The sequence below is a fragment of the Chelonia mydas genome, chromosome 8 (genome assembly GCF_015237465.2).
Source record: "Chelonia mydas isolate rCheMyd1 chromosome 8, rCheMyd1.pri.v2, whole genome shotgun sequence".
In the NCBI taxonomy this organism is placed as follows: Eukaryota; Metazoa; Chordata; order Testudines; family Cheloniidae; genus Chelonia; species Chelonia mydas.
Window position 1 is genome coordinate 1,490,735 of NC_057854.1, and position 22,810 is coordinate 1,513,544.

At 62.9% G+C, this 22,810-nt stretch overlaps 1 protein-coding gene across 1 annotated transcript; it reads left to right on the plus strand.

Moving 5' to 3' along the window:
* The first annotated feature begins 1,556 nt into the window (after positions 1-1,556).
* Positions 1,557-19,770, plus strand: RNF44 (ring finger protein 44). The gene is given in 12 exon segments (XM_037907700.2): positions 1,557-1,714; positions 9,589-9,770; positions 10,636-10,852; positions 11,843-12,010; positions 12,349-12,522; positions 13,004-13,165; positions 13,488-13,550; positions 13,552-13,610; positions 13,841-13,928; positions 14,112-14,233; positions 14,470-14,569; positions 16,394-19,770. Coding segments are annotated over 11 exon segments (1,323 nt in total). The 5' UTR covers positions 1,557-1,714; positions 9,589-9,663; the 3' UTR covers positions 16,457-19,770.
* The last annotated feature ends 3,040 nt before the right edge of the window (positions 19,771-22,810 follow it).

Sequence of the window (22,810 nt, forward strand, 5' to 3'; positions counted from 1 at the left end):
TTTGCTTCTGGTGCAACTCCTGTATATTTGTAGGGTTCGGTGCTCCCTCATTGTTCCAGTATAAAGCCACAAGCCTTTCCAAATGCCAATTGGACTTTTCTGTTGCCAAAAAAATGTAAACAGTCAGTGTTCGTGATACCATCAGTTCAAACGCTTCTGTCTGCATCTGAGATACCAGAGTAGAGGGGGGATTTATTTTATTTGTTTACAGTTTGTTTACTCTGTGTTTAACAGCACTTGGTGCGTAATGAGTTCCATTGCACTCAGGTCCCCTTTTGTGGTTTTTTCACACAACTGAAAAGGAAAAGATGGTTGTGAAACTGCAGATTGGCAGGGGGACTTAGGGGCATGTGTATGTCCTCAAGGTACTCTGAACTCTAGAAATGACTATATTCGAAGAAGCTGACAGACTGGTTAAAATGAGAACTTGCTGGCTTTGGCTGAAAAGCCTGATGCAGAAAACAATGAACATCTACATTAAAAGAAAAAAGTCTAAGACTCTGATTAAAGCCATCCTTAAAACGTCAGTGAAAGCTGAAGCTCCATTACTGGCTCCCGAAAATACTAGTGCAGTGCAAGAAAAGGGCCGTGTCGGCCTTAGCCAGGATCTTGGTATTTTTCACTCTTGCCCTTGGTTGCTTGTGCTGGTGTGAGATGGGAGATTCTTGAAGTTAAGCAGGAGTTGGAGCAATTGTGCAGTCTCTGGCTTTCACCAGGAAGGACTGTAAAATGCCTAGTATTTATTTCAGAGCGGCAGCCGTGTTAGTCTGTATCCGCAAAAGAAAAGGAGGACTTGTGGCACGAATTTGTTCGTCTTTAAGGTGCCACAAGTCCTCCTTTTCTTTTTTTAGTATTTATTTGGGACTCACCTTTGAGGAAAACACATGATTAGGTGATGTCAAATTTAGCCCATAAACTGAACTGCCTCCATCTCGGTCCCCAGACAGTGGGCCGCTCAGTCCTGTCAGGGCCGCGTGTCATCGTGCAAAGCCCAGGCCGTGCAAATCGTGCAGGGGAGAGAGGCCTGGCCGAGGGCAGCCGGGGTCACGCTGGGACACGCTCATGGTCCAGTGCCGAAGGACAGTGTCCCTCCTCCTCCTCCTCCTCGCAGCTCCCTGGCCTTGGGTAACCCGCCGCCCTGGGGGCTCTCGGTGGGGCCGCTCACCGGGGCGCTGTGGGGCACGGGTCCTGGGGCTGCAGGGAGAGGATCCAACCCTTCCGCCCCACACGGCGCAGAATCGCCCGGGGAGAAGCCGGCCCCAGCCCGGCCTGGGGGCTCAGGAGCGGGGCTCGGGGGCTCAGGATCGGGGCCGGCCTTGGGCGCTGGGCGGGCTGGGCCCGCTGCAGCCTCCCGCGGGCTCTGGCCGGTCCCGCGGCGCCCCTGGTTGCTAGGCCCCCATCCCATCCCGCGCTGCGCGGCGACGGTTGCTAGGATACCCGCTGCCCCTGGTTACGCCGTGCCCGGGTGCCCCGCGCGGCGGGGGGGAGGGGTTCGGCCCCCCCCCACGGTGCAAGATGGCGGTGGAGTGTGACGCGCCCGGTCACGTGCCCCGCCGCGCGCGCGCGCCCCCGGCCCCGAATGTTGTGAATCAAACGCCCCGGCCGCCGCCGCCGCCGCTCCCCGTCGGGTCTTAAAGGGCCAGAGGCCGGGGCGGGGCCCGCGGGCGGGGCGGGGCCGGCGCCCCCCACACGGAGCCGCGGGACCCGGGCGCAGGTAGGGCCGGGCGGGGGCTCCCCGGGGTCCTTGCACCGGCGGCCGCGGCGCCTGCCCCCCCTCGCCGCCCCCCCCGGCGGCCGCGCTCCGGCCCCGGCCCCGCTGCTGGCCCCGGGGCGGCGGAGGCGACACGTGCCGCGGGGGGGGCTCCGCGCGTGCGGCGCGGCTCGGCTCGGCTCGGCGCGCGGCCCCGCTCCCTTTGTTGTTGCTTTTGTGTGGCCCCGAGCACATGGCCCGGGGTCGGGCTGCTTAAAGTCCCCGCGCCCGGGCACGCGCGGGCCGGCCCGGCGGGGGGGGCCTGCCGGGGGGGCCTGGCCCTGCCCCCTGCCCCCGGGGGGGGCGCTGGCCGGGCGCCCCGAAAACCCAGCGCCGCGCGAACCCCCCCGTTCGGCAGGGCTCGCAGCAGCCGGGCCAGGGCTGAGCTGCGGGGGGGTCCCGCTCCTGGGGGGGCGGCGTGGATTTGGGGGCGCTGCCGGAGAGGCTGGGTCCAGGGGTGCCCGGGGGGAGGTGGCGAAGTGCAGCGCCTGGTGACCCCCAAACTTAGTTTGACTTTCTCCTGCTGCTGCCTCGGCCGCGTGGGTCCTTTCCTGGGGCGCCTGCAGGGCGAGGTGTTGGTGGGGTGCCCCCAGACCCAGGCCGGGGAGTTTCTGGCTGTATGGGGCAGGAGGCAAGACCCCCGTGGAGTGTTCCCTTGGATATTTGGCGTTTGTGCAGTTAATCATAGATCATGGACTATCAGGGTTGGAGGGGACCTCAGGAGGTCATCTAGTCCCACCCCCTGCTCAAAGCAGGACCAATCCCCAATTTTTGCCCCAGTTTGTCCCCATTTGTCCCTAAATGGCCCCCTCGAGGATTGAACGCACAACCCTGGGTTTAGCAGGCCAATGCTCAACCCACTGAGCTATCCCTCCCCGCCCCAGTTCTGCTCCCCTTCGTCCCGATGGGTGCTGCGCACCCTCCCCAGGCCCCGTGCGCCGAAGGGTGCGGGGTGTGTGCGCATCTGCCCTGGGCAGTGACCGCAGAGCACCAGCCCGGAGAGTTCCTGGTTTTTTCTAGTCTCCTCCCTGAGCAATGAAAGGGACAGTCTGGCCCTGGCCCCTTTGTGTATCGACTCTCCTGCAAACAGCGTCCCCCAGTGTCTGTGAGCCAGAGGTGGTGGGGCAGAGAGAAATGAAGGGGAGTTACCCAGGAGTGAAGAGGTTACAGCTGGCACTTGCAAACAGATGGAGCAGAGTAAATAAACAGGCGGGAGGTTTCTCCAGATGGTGGGAGTGGCGGAGGAGAAGGTCCTTGGAACAACAACCTTGAGACGGTGGTGAAAGAATGGAGGAGCCGTGGGGTGGGAACGGGGAGGCAGAGGGTGTGTTCTGGGAAGAGGGCTGGTAAATGGTTGTGAGAAGGTGGCAGCCCAGGGGCTGGGATTTGGGGAGGCTGTCGAGAAGGGAGTTGCTGGGCCTGAGGCCTGTGGAGATGGGGTGAGGATTTCAAGCAGGGGGTACTGGGGTGGCGTCCTGGGGGTGGGCAAGGCTCTGGAATGCAAGGGGGGGGGAGGAGAATTTGGGGTGATGATGGATATTAGGGGGCTGGTCCAGAGGGCATGTATGTGCTGGAGGAGGCTCCCTTAGCCAAGAGAGGCTTGGAGGCTGGTCTGTGCTCCCAGATGGGGGGGTGTGAATGCTCTTGTCTGGCTTCTGTTCTTGGCAGCGGGTTCCAACACGGTACAGTTCTGTCTCAAAGAGCGGCCCTGCGGCACGGCAGGAGGAGGAGGGGGCGTGGTCAAGGCAAGGGGGGAGGGGCCGCTAGATGGAGTATAGGCCCCTGGTTCTCCCTGTAGTGTAGACAGAGGCTTTTGCCATCCTGCAGGTTAAGTGACAGGGTGGTAAGCCTCTGCCCCCCTGTCCGGCGCAGCTGCACCAGGAAGATGCTGGGGTGTGGGCAGCTGGATGTTGTATAAGCACGTTAGCGAAGGCAAAGGGCAGCAGTAACGGACTGGAAGGGCGACAAACTGAGGGCTGAGCGTGAGCCCCCCAGGACTCCAGGTAGGGAGTGGTCCTGGAGCTCTCCCCACTGCCCTCTCTGCTGGGAGGGGAGCAGAGACTCGTGCTAGCCATGGGGGTGGGGTGGAGAGGCCTGCAGCATAAGTGGGAAGGAGGAAGGAAGGGGACAGCCTTCACTGGGGGCGTAGAGATCCCCCGACCCCTGGGGGCCTGCTCGAAGCTGTCGGAGGGCCTTCCTGTGACTGAAGGCGACTGGCCTTCTGTGCTGCTTTCTTTCCTATGACCCACCCTCAGGAGTGGTGACTCAGGGCTGCTGGGGTCTCCTGCGCGCCTGCTCTGGGGTGTGGTGGTGCTGTCTCTCAGGGTGTGCATGGCTCCCCGCACCTCTTTAAAGGGGCCCCCCTGCAAGTAGCAAGTCTGGATTCCCCAAAGCCGATCGGTGCTGCTTCTAATGCTGCGAGTTCTCTTTGCTTGCTAAGGCCCTTCCTTGGGTCTCTGAGAGTCACTCCAGCAGTGCCTCTGTGAGCCCTTGTGTTGGACACGTGCTTCGTAGCTTGGTGCCTGAGCCGGGCCGAGGTTTGGCCACATTTTGTGCAGAGCCATGGCAGCCTCTCTTGCTGAGTGTGCTAGTTCCTTGGGGTTTTTTCTCCGATTGCGCACCTTGCTGCTGTGGAGAGGCCCATGGGTCTGATCTAAAAGGAAGATGGAGGTTGGCAAATATAAATATTAGTCTGATAAATTGGCAGTTTCTAGCAGAGATTACTTGGGACTTCTGGCCTCTCTGCCACCACACAGGCTGTTGGTGCATCTTTGAGTTAATGGCTGTTGACTAGCACATGCCCCGACCTTCAGCTCTGAATGGTCTGGGGAGAAATTCCTGGCTGGTCAGCTGTCGGCTCAGAACCCCCTGAAATGTTCAGCTAAAATGAAAACAACAAGGAGACTGGTGGCACCTTAAAGACTAACAGATTTATTGTTTTTGTGGATACAGACTAACATGGCTACCCCCGATAGCTCAGATGAAATGTGTCTATGTAGGGTGCTGTTTTCTGTAGGTGTATGGGACTTACAGGGCCTCCATTTGTGTAGTATCTGAGGCAGGGTAACGGTGTGATCCCCATTTCACAGATGGCGAACTGGTGAGGGACAGCCCAAGTGAGGGCAGTGACACAAAGGTGGGAGGGATCGTCAGTACAGAGGAGGATCGGAATATTCTTCAGGAAGAATGGGATGCCTTTGACGACCGGAGTAATAGAAAAGGGATGACGTTTAAAGCATCAAGGGCAAGGTCATGCTCTTGGAGACTAGTAACAAGACTTTGCGCTCTAAGCTCGGGGCTCCTCAGTTGGAACTGACAGAGGGAGAGGGGGACCTGGGTGTGTAGGCTGATCACAGGGTGACCGTGAGCTGCCGGTGTGATGGGGCTGTGAGAAAGGCATGTGTTTTCCTAGGCTGGGTCAGGCGATGTGCTTCCAGTAGAAAGAGAGGAGTGTTAACGCCGTTGTGCAAGGCCCTGGTGAGTCCTCCTCTGGAATACTGTGCACTGTTCTTGTCACCCGTGTCCAGGAAAGATGAATTCAGACAGGAACTGGTGCAGAGAAGGGCTGTGGTGGTGATCGGGATGTGGAGGGCCGGTCCTCCGAGACAAGTGAAAAGCACTTCGTGCATTTAGCCTAGCAAAGCCGGGGCTGAGCAGGGATCTGATTGCTGTCCAGAGATGCAGGTCGGGGGTGAACAGCGGAGGGCCCAGGGCTGGTGGAGCTCGAGGTCAGTGCTGGTCCCAGGCCAAATGGCCAGGAGTGGGGTCAGGCTGGAAATGAGAAGGGCTCTAACCAGCAGAGGGGTGAGGCTCTGGACCAGCTGCCCCACAGGAGCAGTGGGGGGCGAGCAACATAATTATCTTTCATACAGATGTATGAGTGGGATTGTATGGCGGGGTTACCTCTGGTGGTGGGGGGCAGGGGTCAGCAGCCTGGGGGGCCATTCTACGTCTTCTCTTTCTAACAGCTCATGTTTTAGGGCTTCTGTTGGTCACCTGTAGGGTCAGGAAGGAAACCCACTCCCCGCCCGGTGTGTTCTGGTTTGGGTTTTTGTCTCCTTTCTCTGAAGCCTCGGGGAGCCCTCTCAGGCAAGGGGACCTCGGGGGCTCTGAGGTGGCACCAGGAAGTCTGTCTCTCGGCTGCCTGGTTCTTGCTCACATGGTCAGGATCTGACCGATCACCATGTGTGGGGTCGGGAAGGGGTTTTGCCCCAGCTCAGGCTGGCAGGGACCTTGGGGAGTTTTGTCCCCCTCTGCAGCGTGGGGCTCAGGTCGCTTGCTGGGATCGTCTGGCTATCTCACACTAAGTCGCTTCCCTGCCATTGCAGGAGCCTTGGGCATTGGTGCATCTCAGCACTCCCCTTCTCTGCCCGTGGCATGCAGCCGGCAGTTCAGTCTCTGGAAGACTATGGTGCTTGCCCGGTGGTTGGGCCTGGCGTGGGGGTGGCCTGAGATGTACAGGAGTTCAGGCCTTAAGCTGGGTGACTGGAAGTCTTTGGTGGAGCAGGGACCTGAACCCGGGTCTCCTGGGTCCTAGTGCACTAACCACTGGCCAGCCTGCGTCTGCGTTGCTAACGCTTTGCCACCTGTGACTCTTTGGGTGCACAGAGAGCAGAAGTTATTCGCAGAGCACTGTCCCGGGGGCGGGGAACATTACGCCCCCTCCTTGGAAGTGCTGCCTTTTGTTCTCGAATCTCCGCGGTCAGGACGGGGCGTTCTGGGCGGCCCAGCGCAGCTGAAGCTACAAAGGGCTTCGCTTTAGTTTTCTGCCTCTTCTAAAACTCAGTCCTTTCAGATAGTGCCATGTCTGCGTCTCGTCTCTCGTTGGTGTACAATGTGTTTCTCAGGATGCCCCTACGGTTCAGGGAACTTGGTGTTTCTAAGCAGGGCTTGAAAGTGCTCTGTAATCGAGGGCGGGTAGGAAAAGTTATGGCAAAATGAGACTCCTCCCCAAAGCCTGAGTGGCAGTGGGGCTATTGGATTGGTGGCCTTGCTTTATTTAGGCATCTGAGCGCCTCCCTCTCCTTTCCAGTGTGCTTTGATCAGCAGTGAAATAGTTGAGACTGACACTTAAATCACCATTATTAGGTTCCAGAGTTAACAGCTGGTTGAGGTGAATGAGCAGCTCATGCCCCTCACAGCTCTTGCTTCAGGCTGTCTGCAGACTCAGCCAGACATCATTCCTGGGTCAAGCTTGAGTCACAGTGGGATGGTTATCTTTGCACCCAGAAGGGCTAATGTAAAATTAAAGCTAAGAATCTGGAGCAGGAGCTGGATTCCCCGTGGAAGCACTGGGTGGTGCCCCTGTGGGGGAAGGCCAGCCTCTGTGTGACATTTCAGAGGTTGGTCTGGGTCAGGGGTCCACGCCTGCCCAGTGAGGGCGGGTGGCTGAGCGGCAGCTGCAGGGGGCCGGCTGCCCTAGCAGAGCCTCGCCCAGCGGGTGGGTTTCAGTCGAAGTTCTTAGGGGGCGTTTCCTGCCCTGGGAACTCTTGGGAAATGCATGTGCTGACACGGTACTGAGCTCTAGGGCGGCCAAGGGTGTGAGCTGGCAGTGGGGGGGTCCGCAGCCTTCGGACCCCGCTCGCTTGGCCAGCAGTGACAGGGCCTGCGTGGTTACAGCTGCCTGTGATCTCTGGGGGAGCAGGGCGGGTTTTTCAGTAATCCCACCTCCCTGTCATGGGATGCTGTTGCACCTTCGTGTTGATTGTGTGTATCACTGTATTGCCCACGGGCCCCTTGGTGCTGTGCAGACGCAGAGCAGAGAGAGCCGCTCCCTGCCCCAGAGAGCAGCTGGCCAGCTAAGGAACAAATGAAGCTCCTCGATAGGAGTAAAAGGGGAAGGTGGCACCCTGGGGGCGTCAACACTTCCCGATATCCAGACCCTTGTGGAGAACGTGGTCCCTGCCCTCTCGCAATGGGCTCTCCGGGAGGAGCATCGCACCAGTGCCTAGCCCCAGTGTGACTGCCCCACGGCACCCCTCGGGCTCTGCTCTTCTTGGGGAGCCGCAGGGAGGACTGGGGGCTCACCCCCCCCGCGCTGGTGCCTGGGGTGGGGCGGGCCGGCTGCCCCCAGGAGGGACACTGACAGTGTCTGTGTCCCTGGGGAGGGGGGTGGAGCCCTGGGAGCTGGCTGACCTGAGCGGCAGGAGGGCAGGTCCCGGGCAGCAGCCTGCATAGGGGGCCCTTGGAGGTGCTGCGGAGTGGAGGGGGCTGGTGACGACAGCAGGCCTGGCGTAGCGAGGGGCCCAGGACGTTCCTGGGGCGCTGGCTGGTGCAGAGCTGCGGTGCTCGCAGGGACGGGGAGGCTGAGGCTGTGGCTGGCTGAGCCCCCTTCTCCCCCTGCCGCGGGCTCAGCCCCGTGAGAGCCACCTGCCCAGCAGGTGTGTGCCCCAGTGCGGTGCCAGCAGCTGTGTGAGCCGGGCCAGCGCCCCGTGCCCGGTCGAGACTTTACTGCGGAGCTTAGGCCAGGCGCGCTCGGCCATGTGGAGAAAACCCGAACCCAGCTCCCTGGGGGCCTCCCTGAGGCTCCGCGGCCCACAGCGTGACACCTGAGCCTGGAGGGGGCAAGCTGGCAGAATGGGGGAGCCCCTTGGTGCTGACAGGCTGGGGAGCAGCACTGGGTGGGCGGGGGAAGGTGTAGCATTCTGGTTCTCTCTACCCTTGCAGCCAGGAGGGGCCAGGGCCCCCTAACTGCCCCTGCTCATAGCTACAGGGCAGGCGCCGCCCGGCGGTTTGAACCCAAGCGCTGTATGGACACCAGTGCCTGGAGTCTCTCACGCTTGGGCAGGCGGCCCAGGGCCACAGCAGTAGCAGAAGTGGGAGGAGAACCCAGGAGCCCCGGTGCGGAGATGCACGGGTCCGCAGGGAGAGCAGCCCCCTGCGCGCGGCCCGGAGCCCAGCAGGACCCGGTGGCAGCAGGTCGGCCCCTGTCCCCGGTGGCGCCCGGGGGCTTGTCTAGCCGAGTGACGTCCCTCCCGCTGTGAGGAGCAGCCCAGCCACGCGCCCTTGCTGCGCTGCCCCAACCCAGCCACGTCCCGCAAGATGGCGCGGCTGGGGGTGGGGGCTGGCCCTCCCGGCGCTCAGCTTTGTCGTGCCATTGGCACGAGCAGCGGTGCAGACGCCATGGGAACCTGGTACGGCAGGTGCCTGGCCTCGCCAGGCCCTGGGCATTGTGGGAAAGCATTACAAAAATGTTAATCCCAGGGGTTTAGATGCTGGCATGGAGTGAGAGCTGCCCAGCCCCTCGCAGGAGGCCGTCGGGGTCACCGCTGGGGGCACCCGCGCTGCGGGGCCAGCTGTTAACTGCATCATTACCACCCTGAATAGAATATGCCCAGGCCCTTGTGCTGCTGAACTGTCAGCTGGCCTGGAGCAGGGGTGTGCGCCGGGGGTCAGCCCCCTGCCGCCCTGGTTCTGCTTGGCACGGCTGCTTTCGTGCCCTCCTCTCCTCCTTCGCTCCCGTTTCTCCCTCGTCTGCCCCGCCCTGCTGGGGGGCCCCTGCGTGTGTAGGCCGCTGGCCTGGTGCTCACGGCCTGTGCCCTGCACTCCCCGCCTTCTCCTGCCCCAGGAGGGGAGCAGCAATGGGAGCGTGTCGGTTTCTCGGCAGCCCTGGGGGGCAGGTGGAGCAGAGCGCACGGGGGAGACGCCGGGCAGGGACTCGGGGATCAGAGGAGAGAGCGAGATGGTGATGGATGGTCTGTGTGCGGGAGGGGCGTAAAGTAGGGGCCCCACCAGGGCAGAGGCCCCTGGTGCTGTTGCCTATGGGTGGGAGAGCCCTGGGCAGGGCGTGCCGGGCGGCCCGCAGGGCTGGGGGTTCACTGCCTTCTCATTCTTGGCAGGCTGTGAGGTGCTGGTGTCTCGTCCCGCTCGGAGCCTGAGGCCCAGCGCGCCCTTCTGCCTCCACGACGTCACCAATGCGACCATGGGAACTGGCAGTCAATAGGCGGCCTCCCTCTGCCCCCTTCAACCCGCGGCGTTTCTCGGGGGGACCCTGCAGCAGCCCCGAGCACCTCAGGCGAAGGTACAGTCCCTCCCTCGCCCGGGAGTGCCCCTGCCACCACCTGCTGGCTGTCGCCAAAGAAGGGCCTTTCCTTCAGCTTCCTCCATGGGCAGGGCTGGGGCAGCCACGGCTCACCGGGACAGCTCTGGGGCCATTGCAGTGGGAGGAAGGGGATCTCCCCTGCCCGCCCAGCAGCGGTTTGGGAACGTAGTGGGCAGGTAGGAGGAGTGATTCATAGCGTCCCGGGCGCCCCCCGGGCGCGTGACCAGCATGGCCCCGGGCTCTGGTTCCCCGGGGACACCCCTGGAACGCTGCCAGCCCACGCCTGAGGCTGTGCCCATTTCCTCCGAGGAGCCTGGCGGGACAGACGGCAGTGCATCCGGAACTCAGAACGTGGGGGCTTGTCAGCTTGGGGGGCTTGTCAGCTCGGGGGCCCGGCCGACCTCACCTGCTGGGGCAAAGCCAAGCACGGCCGGGCGCCCCCGGCCCTAGTGTATCCGACTCCAGCCAGGCGGGCAAGGCTCACCCTGCCTGGGAGTGGGGTGGGCTAGAGATGTGTTGGTCTGAACTTGGCACTCACGGGCAGACTCACAGCTGAGCCCCGCAGGAGCCGCGCCCCGGGGGATGCTGAGGGGGGACCTCATTTCCCAGCTCTCTGCACACCCAAGGTGCTCTCCTAGCCGGTTCTGCTCCGACCCCACGTGTCCCATGCAGCACCAGCCCCGCATGGTCAGTCCTGCTGTGGTCTGAGTCCTGCCAGCCCCTCCCTCTGCTGTCCCGGGGTGTAATGTCTGCGTGGGGCTGGCCCAGGCACTGCCCTGTCTGTGCCAGCTGCAGGGCCCTGAGGTCATTCCTGGTCTGTTCCTTCCCCATGGCGGCCGCACAGCCCCGCGTCCAGGCGTCTGTGGGGACGACGCGACCGACCTCTGCAAACCCTGCTGGCCCAGGATGAGAACTACCTGCACCCTGCCTTCCCCCCGCAGCAGCATCTCCCTGTAGACGAGCCCCGAGCGTACGCTCTCGCCAGCACGCCGCCACGAATGCTTCACCCAGCCGCTCACCCGCCCCACCAGAGCCCATTCATGGTGGATCTCCACGAGCAGGTAGGGCAGGGATGGGGACTGCGCTGTCCCTGGGGGCAGGAGGGGCAGGGGTTTGGAGCTCCCCAGCAGGGAGGGGGCCAGGGTGACGTCCCTGCGGAGCCCCCTCCCCACAGGCCCATGTCCCAGAGGTCAACAGTTATCACCCAGGTGCCAATGGGTGTCCCTGGGGCTGGAGCCAGGGGGTAGGAGACAAGTTCTGACATGCTGCTGTGGCAGCTTTGTCCAGCCCTGCGCAGGTTCCTGGGGTGCCTGTCGGGGCCCAAGGACCCAACTGGGCAGAGGCTGAGCCCTTGACTTGCCCGCTGGCATAGAGCCCTAGGGGAGCCGAGTCCTGGGCCCAACCGATAGGCTGCTACTGCGAAGTGCAGGCCTCCCAGCGCCCCGATCCGGTGTGACTGACGCCCCCTCTCAAAGGGGCACCGAGCGCTCCCTGGCCTGGCCAGCCGCAGCCCCGCAGGCGGTGGGTGTGTCTCCTCCCTGGAGATTGTGCGTGGCCATGGAGTCCGGATTATGGGCCTTTGCTGGCCCAGCTTGGCCACACACCAGCTGCTATTCAGCAAGAGCTAACCGCAGCCAGACTCTGAATTCCTGCGGCCATCTGTGTCCGGAGCCGCCGGGGTGCCGACCACCCCAGATGCGCGCTGTGAATGTCGGGTGAATGCCTCCCGTCTGAGCTCCAGGGTCCCGGGGCTGTTGGGTGAATGACCCATGGGGCAATGTCCCCTGGTGCCCTGCGGCGTGTCCCCCTCTGCTCATGCAGATGCCCAGTGCCAAAGGGTTGGGTGCCCAGAGAGGCTGTTTTTGGGGGGAGCCCCTTGCCCCACCTCGAGCTGCTCCTGCCAGGGGCAGTGCCCGGTCTCTGCCCAGCCAAGGGCCCGGGAGCGCACGGCCTGGTGCGAGGGCCCCACGGGGATGTGGGCTCAGCTGTGGCTGGGGCAGGCTGGTGCCAGGAGCCCCCTCTGATGGTGCTTCATGTGTCTCCCTTTGCAGGTGCACCAGGGCCCTGTCCCCCTCTCCTACACGGTGACCACGGTAACGACGCAGGGCTTTCCTATCCACGCAGGCCAGCACATCCCCGGGTGCAGCACGCAGCAGCTCCCCGCATGCTCCGTGATGTTCAGCGGGCAGCATTACCCCCTCTGCTGCCTCCCGCCCCCGGTGAGTCCGGGGCGCCCAGCCCCTGCCGCCTGGGGCTCGTGGGGAGCCGGCATCCTGGGCCCAGCGCGGGAGCTCTGCCGCGGGAGAGGGAGCGGGGCCGGTAGCAGGCAAGGGGAGCTCTGGACGGAGCCCTGAAAAGGAAGGATTGGGGGGTGGCCCGGCGGGGATACAGCTGCTTGGACCGTGACACCTTTGTCAGTCACAAAACCGTGTGGCTCTCGGCCCCCGTCTCCTCCCCAGCTGGGTGATCAGGGGATGGGGCAGCCAGGGGGCTCTGCGAGGGTGGGGTGCTGGGAGACTGACACCCCCCTCCCCGTGCGCTCTCCCGTCCTTCCCAGCTCATCCAGGCATGTGCCATGCAGCAGCTGCCCGTCTCCTACCAGACCTTCCCGCCCATCCTCTCCAGCGACCATTACATCCTGCACCCACCCCCGCCAGTGCCGCCGCACCAGCCCCCCCACATGGCCCCCCTCGGCCAGTTCCTGCCGCTGCAGGCCCAGCACCCGCGCATGGTGAGTGTGGGGACGGGGCGGTGTCCGCATACTGCCGGGGGACAGGCTGGGCTCCTGGCCATGGAGCAGACCCTGCGGCTTTGGAATGGGCTGGGGTGAGTCTGCCCCCCGGGGTCCCTGCCTGGCGTGCAGCCTCGCTGGGCAGGGGCACTTCTGGCCCTGGCAAGCTCGGCAGGGCAGGGCGGGCGCGGTGACCTCTGGGGCTCGTGTTGCCAGGCCAGTGCCCACGCTGCAGCCGTGCTCCTGGGATGGACTTGCGTCTGGAGCAGGAGGGAGGGAGGGCGAGGTTTCCTGCAGGGCGGTGTCTGTGTGAGCTGCCGATCCCCATGGGGGCTTCGCTGGCAGGGCAGAGCGGCCCCCGGCCCCGTGTGCACAGCAGGGTCCCCTGTCACCGAGCCCCCCTCCTCCCGGCCCCATGTGCACAGCAGGGACCCCTGTAACTGACTCACGCTCTCTCTCACCACCCCCCCACCCCCGCCAGCCTCTGCAGAGGATAGACAATGAAGTGGAGTTGCGAGGGGAGCAGCATCCCATCGGAGGCTTCGCCTACCCGCCCTCTCCCCACGCCCCAGCGCTGTCCCCCTCCGTCCCGCTGCATTACCTCCCCCACGACCCGCTGCACCAAGATCTGCCGTTCGGCGTGGTAAGTCCCCGCGTGGGGAGTGGGGCGGCTGGGGCGGGGGAAGCCTCCCCCCACGGCTCTGAGCTCGGGGAATGCAGCCGCACCGAACACAAAACAGCAGGAGGGAGTAGCCGCAACGACCCCAGAGGCGGAGAGGAGCTGGGACAGGGCCGTGCTGGTGGGAAGCAGGGGTGTCCTCGGTGGAGTTGGGGCCCCGGATCCCCTGCCCTGGCTGCGTAGGGCAGCTGCTCCCCCTCTGCCCGGTCTGCGTGGTGGGGTACGGGCCGGGTGTGCCCCTCCCGGCTAGGGGCCGCTCACCTGGCCCCGTGCTCTCTCCCTGCAGCCATACCCGCCCATGATGCCACGACGACTGAGTACCCAGCGATACCGACTGCAGCAGCCCTTGCCGCCCCCCCCCCCCGCCGCCGCCGCCCCCCTACTACCCCAGCTTCCTGCCGTACTTCCTGTGAGTACCCGCGGGGGGCGTCTGCGGGGCTGGGTCCCCTCCCACCCCCAGGGGCAGGTGTCAGGCCTCTGCCCCGCCAGGGGGTGCCTGCTGCGCCGGGGGCTGTGGGGGTCGGGGGTTGGGCTGTGGTTCCTTGGAAAAGCCCCCCCCCCCCCCAAAAAAAAAATGTGACACACATCCTGCAGGGTCCCGCTGCTCTTGGATAACTGCCCTGCACCCTCTCTCCCCAGCTCGATGCTCCCCGTGTCGCCGTCGGCCGTGGGGCCCACGCTCAGCCTCGACCTGGATGTGGACGATGTGGAGATGGAGAATTACGAGGTGTGCCAGCCCCCCGCTGGAACGTCAGCCGCTTGCTGGGGAGGAATCTTGCCGTGGGGGTGTGGGGCAGACACTCGGGGAGGGGGTAGGCGCTCTGCTGGGGCCCCTGGACAGGGGGGCTTGGGGACCTGTGCATGGGGTTTCAAGAGGGAGCTGAGCTCTGTGTCCCCGTTCCGCCCCCAGGCGTTACTGAACCTGGCTGAGCGGCTGGGCGAGGCCAAGCCGCGGGGCCTCACCAAAGCAGACATCGAACACCTGCCATCGTACCGCTTCAACCCCGAGAGCCACCAGTCGGAGCAGAGCCTGTGAGTGACGCCGGGCGTGGGGAGTGTGCCTGAGCTCCTGGGGGGCCGGGGCCAGGCTCGGGGCATTGGGGGTGTATCTGAGCTCCCGGGGGGCCGGGCTTGGAGCGTGCGGGCTGTACCTCAGCTCCCGGGGGGCAGGGGCCGGGGCAGAGGCCAGTCTCGGGGCATTGCACGGACCCGGCCTGTCCCCTCCGGCGCTGGGAGCCGGCGGCTGGTGACGGTTCCCTTCCCCCCAGGTGCGTCGTGTGCTTCAGCGACTTCGAAGCAAGGCAGCTGCTCCGGGTTCTGCCCTGCAACCACGAGTTCCACGCCAAGTGTGTCGACAAATGGTTAAAGGTACCTGCGCTGGGGGCTGCTTCCGCCTGGACACGCGGGGGCGGGGGCTGGGTGCCCAGCCCGGGGAGGGCTCGGGGGTGTCCGAGCCGCTGGGCCCGGTGCCTCTGTGAATCCGAGCCCGGAGCGGGTTTCAGCAGCTCCCTCTGGTGGTGGGTGGCTGCTTCTGGGGCAGCGGAGTGGTGGGGTGAATTGCTGGTCTTGCTGCCCCACCCCCCTTGATTCCTCTGGGTAAACCCGATGTTCTTGGAGTGTGTCAGTGGGGATCCCCCGCAGCGCACGTGTGTGAAACGGGGCGTGTTTGAACTGCCCTGTGCCTCGGGGCCATGCACGCGCCCGTGTGAGGGCACGAAGGGCGGGGCGGGGCGGGCGCTCTCCCCCCACCCAGCTCCTGCTGCTGCCCATGCCGTGAGCCGGGACCGGGCGCGCGTGCAACCCGCTACTTCTTCGCTCAGGCTAGACGTCTTCAAACCCTGCCAGAGCCTTCAGCCTGGTCAGACAGCCCCTAACCCGGCTGCTCCCCACCCGGCCCGGCTGGACTCGGGGGTCGCACACGCCGCTCCCCTGCGACAGCCCACGGAGCAAACGAGCTCCTGAGTCTTGCTGGGGGGCGAGCAGCCGTCGTCTGCGCCCGCCGAGCAGGCTGGCATGGAGAACAGGGGGCTGAGGCTGCGCCCTGGCAGACGCCAAAGCCAGGCCCACGCAGGGTGCCTTGCAGAGCCGTGCACTCCCGCAGTGAGACACGGCAAAATCCCCCGAGAGGAGGCCCACAAGCCCTGCATCCTGGGCGGGGGAGGAGCAGTCTCCGGGGTGCTGAGCCCCGCTCTGGGTAGGGCCCAGCCTGGTCCGGCACAGGGCCCAACACGTCTGTGCTGCCCCTGCGCAGGGTTACTCCTGAGCTCGGCCGTGGGCTTCTCCTGCAGAGCCCAGCATCCACCGGCCCGTTGGCACCCACGACTCAGTGATACTCCTGCGACATGCAGCCGTGGCCCTGTTGGGGTGTGGGGCCCACCACTGAGGGGAGGGACGAGATCTGCCCCTCCGGTGGCCAGATGGATGCTGGAAAGCCAAGAGCGAGATCCCGGGGCAGAGCAACGCCGGCACCTTGGCTCCCTGCTGGAGGATCTTGTTGTCAGCAGGGGCTGTGGCCGGGTGGGGCAGATGTGCGGGGAAGGGGTGGGAGCCCCCTTGGACATGCTGGGCAAAGCACTGGAGAAGGCTGCCGGCCCACCTGTGCCTGGCTCAGAGGGCAGAGACACACTGCGTGGTCCCAGGATTTCCACCTGCTGGCAGTTGGCCGCCGAGTGTCCCCATGTGATGGTCAAGCCACTCTCTGCCAGGGCACCGGCAACGTCTGACCTCCTGCTCCAGAGGCCTCTGAGATCGGGGAGGCTGCCCGTGGGGTAACCTGCCGCCCTTCGCAGCTGGGGCAGGTGCCGGGCTTGGGAGCACAGTGCTGCCAGCCCTGTGTGCCGGACGCTCCCATGCCCAGGGAGGGCAGGGACGCGCGTTTCCTTACCCTACCACCTGCCCCCTGCCCCGCTTTCAGAGGCCCTCGGCTGCACAGGGTGGGAGCTGGGCAGGGTGGCAGCTGGCTGGCATGGGGGCATAGCGTGTCTACGTGCGCAGCCCCTGCTCTCTAAACACCCCCCTGGTGTCGGGTGCCGCAGCCAGCCAGAAACCCACGAAGAGCCAGCTGCCGCAGGGAACAGCCCTGTTCTCTGGTGACGAACGCGGCTGTCTCTTGGCTGGGGCGCCCTGGAGACGTGGTGCTCTGTCCCCAGGGGATAGGGCTGCTGGTCTCACCCTCCTCTCCTTCCCCCCCAGGCGAACCGCACGTGCCCGATCTGCCGGGCGGACGCGTCCGAGGTGCACCGGGAGGCCGAGTGAGGCTCACAGACACTCTGCCGCACAATTCACTAGAGGAAGAGGACCTTGGGCGAGGGGCCCGGGCCCCCAGCCCGCCCCCTGGGCCCGGCCGTGCGCTTAGCCCCAAGGCTCTCCTCGGCTGTGGTGAGAATAGAAGCAATCTAGGATCCCGGACACCCCTCCTCCTCCCCCTGGGCCTGGTGCGCTCCCCGTGGGGCCGGAGCTGGCCCCGGAATGGTGCTGGGGGTGTGGGCGGAGGCGCCTCCCCGTGCTCCGCGCACCCCAAAGACGCCGGCCTCGCGCCATCACTTTCCGCTCTTTGTATCTGTTGGGTTTGGGTTTTCTCTTGAGTTTGGGTTTGTGGCTGCGTGACCCGGGCGCGGCGAGGACAGCACTGGAGGAAGCCTGGCAGGTTTGATCGCACCAGCAGCCCGAAGCAGGAGGGCCAGGCAAGCTGCCCGGGATGGACGGAGCCCTGGCGGGCAGCAGGAGGAAAGGGTCAGTGGTGCACCAGGCACAGCAACCCGAGGCATTACCGGGGGCCAGGCCTCTCCCACCCCCTAGTCCAGCCTCCCATGGAGAGCGGGTCGGGCTGGGCCTGACACTGTCCCGCAGGAGCCCGGACAGGAGGATCCCCAGTTCCACTGTCCTTCCCTTCCCCTGGGCTGGCCGGCCGCTCTGCCAGGAGTGAGTGACGGGGGTGGGGAAGCAGGCTGAGCTCCAGCTATACCTTTCCTGCGCCTCACTGACCCATCCCTGCCTGTGTGCCCGGTGCGAGCCCCCTGCGCCGTGGCTGGAGCCCGAGTGAGGACTCTGCATGCCACACGTCCCGGCTTGCCGGGCGGGCAGCCCCGGAGCGGGCTCCGGCCTCATTTTTAGATATTCTCGAGGTGAATTGTAACTGCCCTGTGCAGAGGGTGACGGAGGAGCCCCCCGTACCCCCAGCCCCGCTACGGCTGCTCTGTGCTGAGCTGTTGGGCAGCCACGAGGCTCCCAGCAGGGCCCTGCGCTGAGCGGTGGGGGGCTGGGGGGCAGCAGGTGGGCATTGATTTATGGATCTTCCCTTCCCCCAGCTTGTATCATGGAGAAGCCGAGCTGGTGCTCCCCCTCCCCCCGCCTCCCCCCTCTCTCTGCCTCCACCCCAGCCCCGGGAGAAGGTGCCCTGGTAATGCCTCTGCATGATCTGTTGCTTGTGCCCTGGGTCTGGTCCTGTGGGTGCGCGCACTGTGCTGCCCAGACGCCTCCCAGTCGAAGCCCGGGAGCGGCCAGCCCGGTGCCCGAAGTGTTTGTCGTGGAAGTCGTGTTGCATGACGTAACGAGAAGAACTCTCTTCCTGGGGCGGGGGAGACGGACGCCAGCCCCGGGTCGGTGTTCACTATATGCATGCGTGTCTGGGCGGCTTGGAACGTGGTATTGACTCACTGGCCAGCGGGGGCGAGGGGCTCTGTGCTCAGCTGATTACTGCCAGGCACCGGGCTGCACGTGGCCAGCACCTCAGGAGGACCGTAAGATTTTCAGGACATTTCCCCCCTCCCCCCAAGGTAAACTGAGTCAGGAGGAGCCCGGGGAGGAGGAGCCAGCTTAACCAGCAGACGCATGCTGATGTTCCCTCTCCACCGGCCAGAGGTGAGAAGTTGGGGGGGAAGGGAGGGGTCAGAGAGAGCTGTGCCCCACCCCTCCCCCAGCTCACTTGCACCTGGGGAGAGGGTTGGTCACCAGAATGGCCCCCGGTGCTCTGAGCTTCCCACAGGCGGACTGGGGCTTTGCCCCCTCCCCCAGGGTGGAGCGGGGCAGGGAGGTGGGACTGCTCTGCTGCTGGGAAGCCCTGGCTGGGCCATGGTGGCCGTAGCTAGGACGGGAAGCGGGTGGGGTGAGGGGTTTTGTGGATGGGGGGCGGTGGGGGCTCCCCTTTTTAAAACAGCGGGTCAGTGCCATGCGCTGGCTCAGCAGTACTGCGCTCTGGAGCAGGGGGGACGTCCGGGGACTGGGCCGGGTCCCCGCAGCCATGCAGGGTTTGGGGTCGGGCAGCAGGAGCCGGGCTGCTCACCGGAGTTCCTGGCTGGGGGTGGGGGGTCCCGGGAAGCCAGACCCCCAGTGGTCTGTGTTGGGGGGGCTGGTGTTCAGAATCCAGCTGGCAGCGTGTGGGCGGGGGGCTCTGTCCCAGGAGGATGGTCCCCCAGCCGCCCCCCCGGGCTAGCTCAAGGCAGAGCTGGGAGCCTCCCAGTTGGCCTCTTCGGGCCTCTTGCACCCTGTCCCTGGGGCACGGGAGGCCGGGCTGTGGTGAAACAGCCACTTCAGCGTGGCCGCAGCGAAGGCCCTTCCTGCTCTCGTGGCCAGCGGAATCGTGGTATTCTCCAGACGGGGCCCAGCTGCTCCATTATGCACAATCCCGTTTGTGGCGGAAGCTTTTATGCTGTGCCGGCAGAGCTGCCCTTCCGGCCGGCTGAGGCACCGGGCTGGGGTTTGCTCTGGGGCCAGCCAGCAGCCCCCCTGGCCTCTTCTGCCTGCCAGGCCAGCGCCGGCTCCTGAGCTCAGGCAACCCGCACAGACCCAGCACCCCCTCCCCCCGCTTTCAACCGACACGAATAACCAAAGGTCTCTTCTGTACATAGCCGCAGTGACGTGTCTCTGGGTAGAGCCACTCGGAGCAGTGTTGGTACCCCCTCTTTTAAAGCCCCTTTACAGATGCCCCGTGAAAAGCCTTACGGTTCTTTTGATGGTGACTCGAAAGCTCACAGCTCGTGTGCTGCAGCTAAAGTCTCATTTAAAAACAGCCCCCCAGTTATTTAGGATGTTTGTGATTGCTGATTGCGCTGTAGATACCACTGTTCCCGGTGAGTTCCTGTGGTGGGGTAGTGGACTGTTTACTGTTCTATTATTCCAGTCCCCGGGCCCTCCAGAGGGAAAGCTCGGCGGCCCCCCTGGACGGTGCTAGGACGTGTGTTCTGTGTTAGAAAGGTTTCTATCTATATATTATATATAAATATATATATAATTTTTTTGCTCTGTTACTTGCACATTTTACAGTTACCTCATTTTCCCATGTATGTATTTGAGAAAAGGCTAATATATAGAGAAAACGGTTCTGAAAGCTCTAAACGTGTGTGGGTTTTCCATTCCATTGGACTCGTATTGGGTTTGTAGCATTTCACACACCTAGGCCGTTGTATTATATACATGTGTATTATACGGATTGAAATTTTTAACAGATTTGTACTTTTTTTAAAATGGAAGTTGCTAGTTCGGCTTGATCAAGTAGTGCAATCATTATTTTTTTTAATGTTGTGGCTGATTTTGAGAGGGATACTCACTAATAAATGTATGATGTATACCAATGCGCTGCACCCAGCCTCTCTCTCCTCGCTGCCTCTGGCCACTGCTGGCCCAGGGAGCGCCACGGGTGCTCGCCCGCTTAGCGTGGGGCTCAGCGCCTGCTCCCCCAGCTGCCAATCACGTCGTCAGCTTCCCGGCAGCCTGGGGCTGGCCCCAAGTCTACACCCAGCACAGCGGGCAGCGGGCCGCGGGCCCTGGAGCCTGCAGGGCCCAGCATGCAATGCTCTAGCTTGAGTCACGCTTCCCTTCTGCATTGCATGCTGGGCCTGCAGCTTCCAGGTGCTGCTCCTCCCTATGGGATCGAAGAGGGGAGGGGTCCGTGTTGCCCTTGCACAGGGGCAGGAGCCTGGCCACCCCTGCCCGCAAGTGAGAGTCGCGGCTGTATCCCTGTGACAGATGGGAGCAGGGGGCCAGGCCCTGGGAGGAAGCAGCCCCTTGCTCCTGACCCGCTCGGTGTCCGGTGATAAATGAGGTTTGCACAAGCAGGAGAAACAGCCCTGGGCTCTGCTCCATGCTGTCAGGGGCACCTGCCCCTTCGGCTGTGTGGGACCTGCAGTCCCCCTCCACAGCAGCTTGCTGTGGATTCTGTCTTCCTGCTGCAGCGGTAACCAGGAGCCATTGGGCGGAAATGGACTGAAGCTACTGGCTGCTCTGAGCACCAGGTGCAGCTCGGGTACTGCAGGTGAGTACAGCTTCGCTCTTCCTGGGCTGGGCACTGGAAGCCAGGGTCCTGGCTGGCTGTGCCCCCTTATCCCTGCCTGGCCCAAGTTCCTTTCAGCACTGTTCTGGAAGGAGAAACCAACGCAGCTGCATGTCAGAAATGAGGCTTCTCACAGGAAACTCATTCCCTGGGGGACCTTCACTGGGGTGGATTCCACACCTGGAGAAACCCTGGGGGCCAGGCTGCGAGCAGCACCCTGGTGAGTCAATGGTAATAAATCTAGAGCAGAGGTAGCAAGTTCCCTCTGAGGGGCTCAGCGCTTGAGCACAGGCTCCATGGCCCTGGAGCCAGGCTTCCCTCATGCTGAGCAGGGCAGTGCAATCTGCCTCGGACTGTCACTGTGGGAACAGGAGTCACAGGTGAGGGGGGAGAAGTGAGGTGCTGGGCAGCCTGGTGTGGGAACTGGCTTTGGGCCCTTATCTGAGGGTAGTGGGGTGACAATTCCCTGTAGTAACTCAGAGCCCTCACCCTCTAGTGTCCCATAACTGGCCACAGGAGATACTGGTTTTTTTCCCCACTGGTCCCCTTGGGCGGCTGTTTGAGAATTTCACTCCTCTGAGGGTTAGAAACCTTCACCTAATTTCAAGCCTAAACTTGAGGGTCAGTTTATAGCCATTTGTTCTTGTGCCAGCATTGGCCCTTAACTTAAACTCTTCCTCTCCCTCCCTACTGTTTATCCCTCTGCTGTATTTATAGAGAGCAATCGTGTCTCCCCTCAGCCTTTGTTCGGTTAGGCCAAGCTCTCTGAATCTCCTCTCAAGAGGTAGGTTTTCCATTCCTTGGATCATCCTAGGTGCCCTTCTCTGCATCTGTTCCAGTCTGAATTCATCTTTCTTAACCAGGGAGGCCAGAACTCCACACCCTATTCCAGATGAGGTCTCACCGATGCCTTGTAGAATGATACTAACACTTCCCTGTCTCTACTGGAAATACCTTGCCTGATGCATCCTAGGATTGCATTAGCCTTTTTCATATCACATTGCCAGCCTGTGATCAGCCCATACACCCAGATCTTTCTCCTCAGGTACTTCCATCTGATACATCCCCCTTATAGCAAAAATTCTTGTTGCTAGCTTAAGTGCATGACCTTGTACTGTGCACTATTAAATTTCATCCCATTTTTATGCCGCTGGTCATCCAGATCTTTGTGTATGATATTCCTGTCCTCCTCCAGACTGGCACTCGCTCCCAGCTGTGTCAGCTGCAAATTTTATTAGCATCCTCCCAGTTTGTTAATGAAGATTGGCCCCAGGACAGCTCCCTGTGGAACTCTAGTAACCTCCCTCCAGCCTGACAGTTCACCTCTCCGTATGACCCATGATAGTCTCCCCTTTAACCAGTTCCTTAGCCTCCTCCCCTATCTTCCCCCACTTCCCATGGGCTGGCACTTCTTGCCAGCTGCTGATTCCCTGGCTGCTCCCTGACAGGAAGTCAGCTACCCCTTCAGAGAGGCCAGCTAGCAGACCCCCACCTGCAGCTTCCACTATCAGTCCAGCCCTGGGTCCTGTTTGAGAGCAGGGAGACGTCCTCCCCAGGTGGAGCTAAAGCTCCAAGGGACTGGCTGGAGAGGCGCTGCCAGGGGCTGGCCCCAGCATGCACGCCTGCCCCTTCAACACAGGGATCACGTCACCCACCCTGAAATGCAGCTTGTGCCAAGGTGGGATCCAGCAGCTGCTGGAGGTGCACAGGGGCTAGCACCTACCAGATGGCAGCATCCTGTTGTGAAATGCTACAGGTTGGCTCTCCCATGGCCACAAAGGGGGAAGCACCTGTTCTGCAGCTCCCTCAGGTGACCCAGCACAGGCTGGCTGCAGCTGGGCTTTCTGTGCAGAGAGCTGTGCTGGGATTGTGGCATCCCTGAGCTCTGTGCCCGCATAGGGGCAGCTGTACCTCTTCCTTTAATCCTTGCTGCTCGCTTGAGGAACCAGGGAACGAAGAGGGGTGTGAGGGGACCTGCTAGAATCTCATTCTGGCCGGGGAGTCAGAAAGGACAAAGCAGCGTGGGGGGGGGGGGAATCAGTGGTTGTTACCACACGGATAGTACCTCAGGCTGCAAAGACCCAGGACCGCACTTCTTCAGCAGAGAGTTCTTCTGTTCAGGTGGCCCAGAGCGCTGTCTCTACACTCTGTCAGCAAAAAGGCCCGTACTTAAGATGCAAGAGTCTTTTCAGGCTGCCTGGCTGAGATGCAGCCAAAGAAAGGAAAGGGGACCAATAGATTCCCTTGCAGGTCTCCTGCTGCCTTCCCTTCCATAGTTCCTGGTACCTGGGTCCTTCCTGGGGAAAGCAGCAGACTATGAGCAGTGGGCTGTCAAGGGAGAG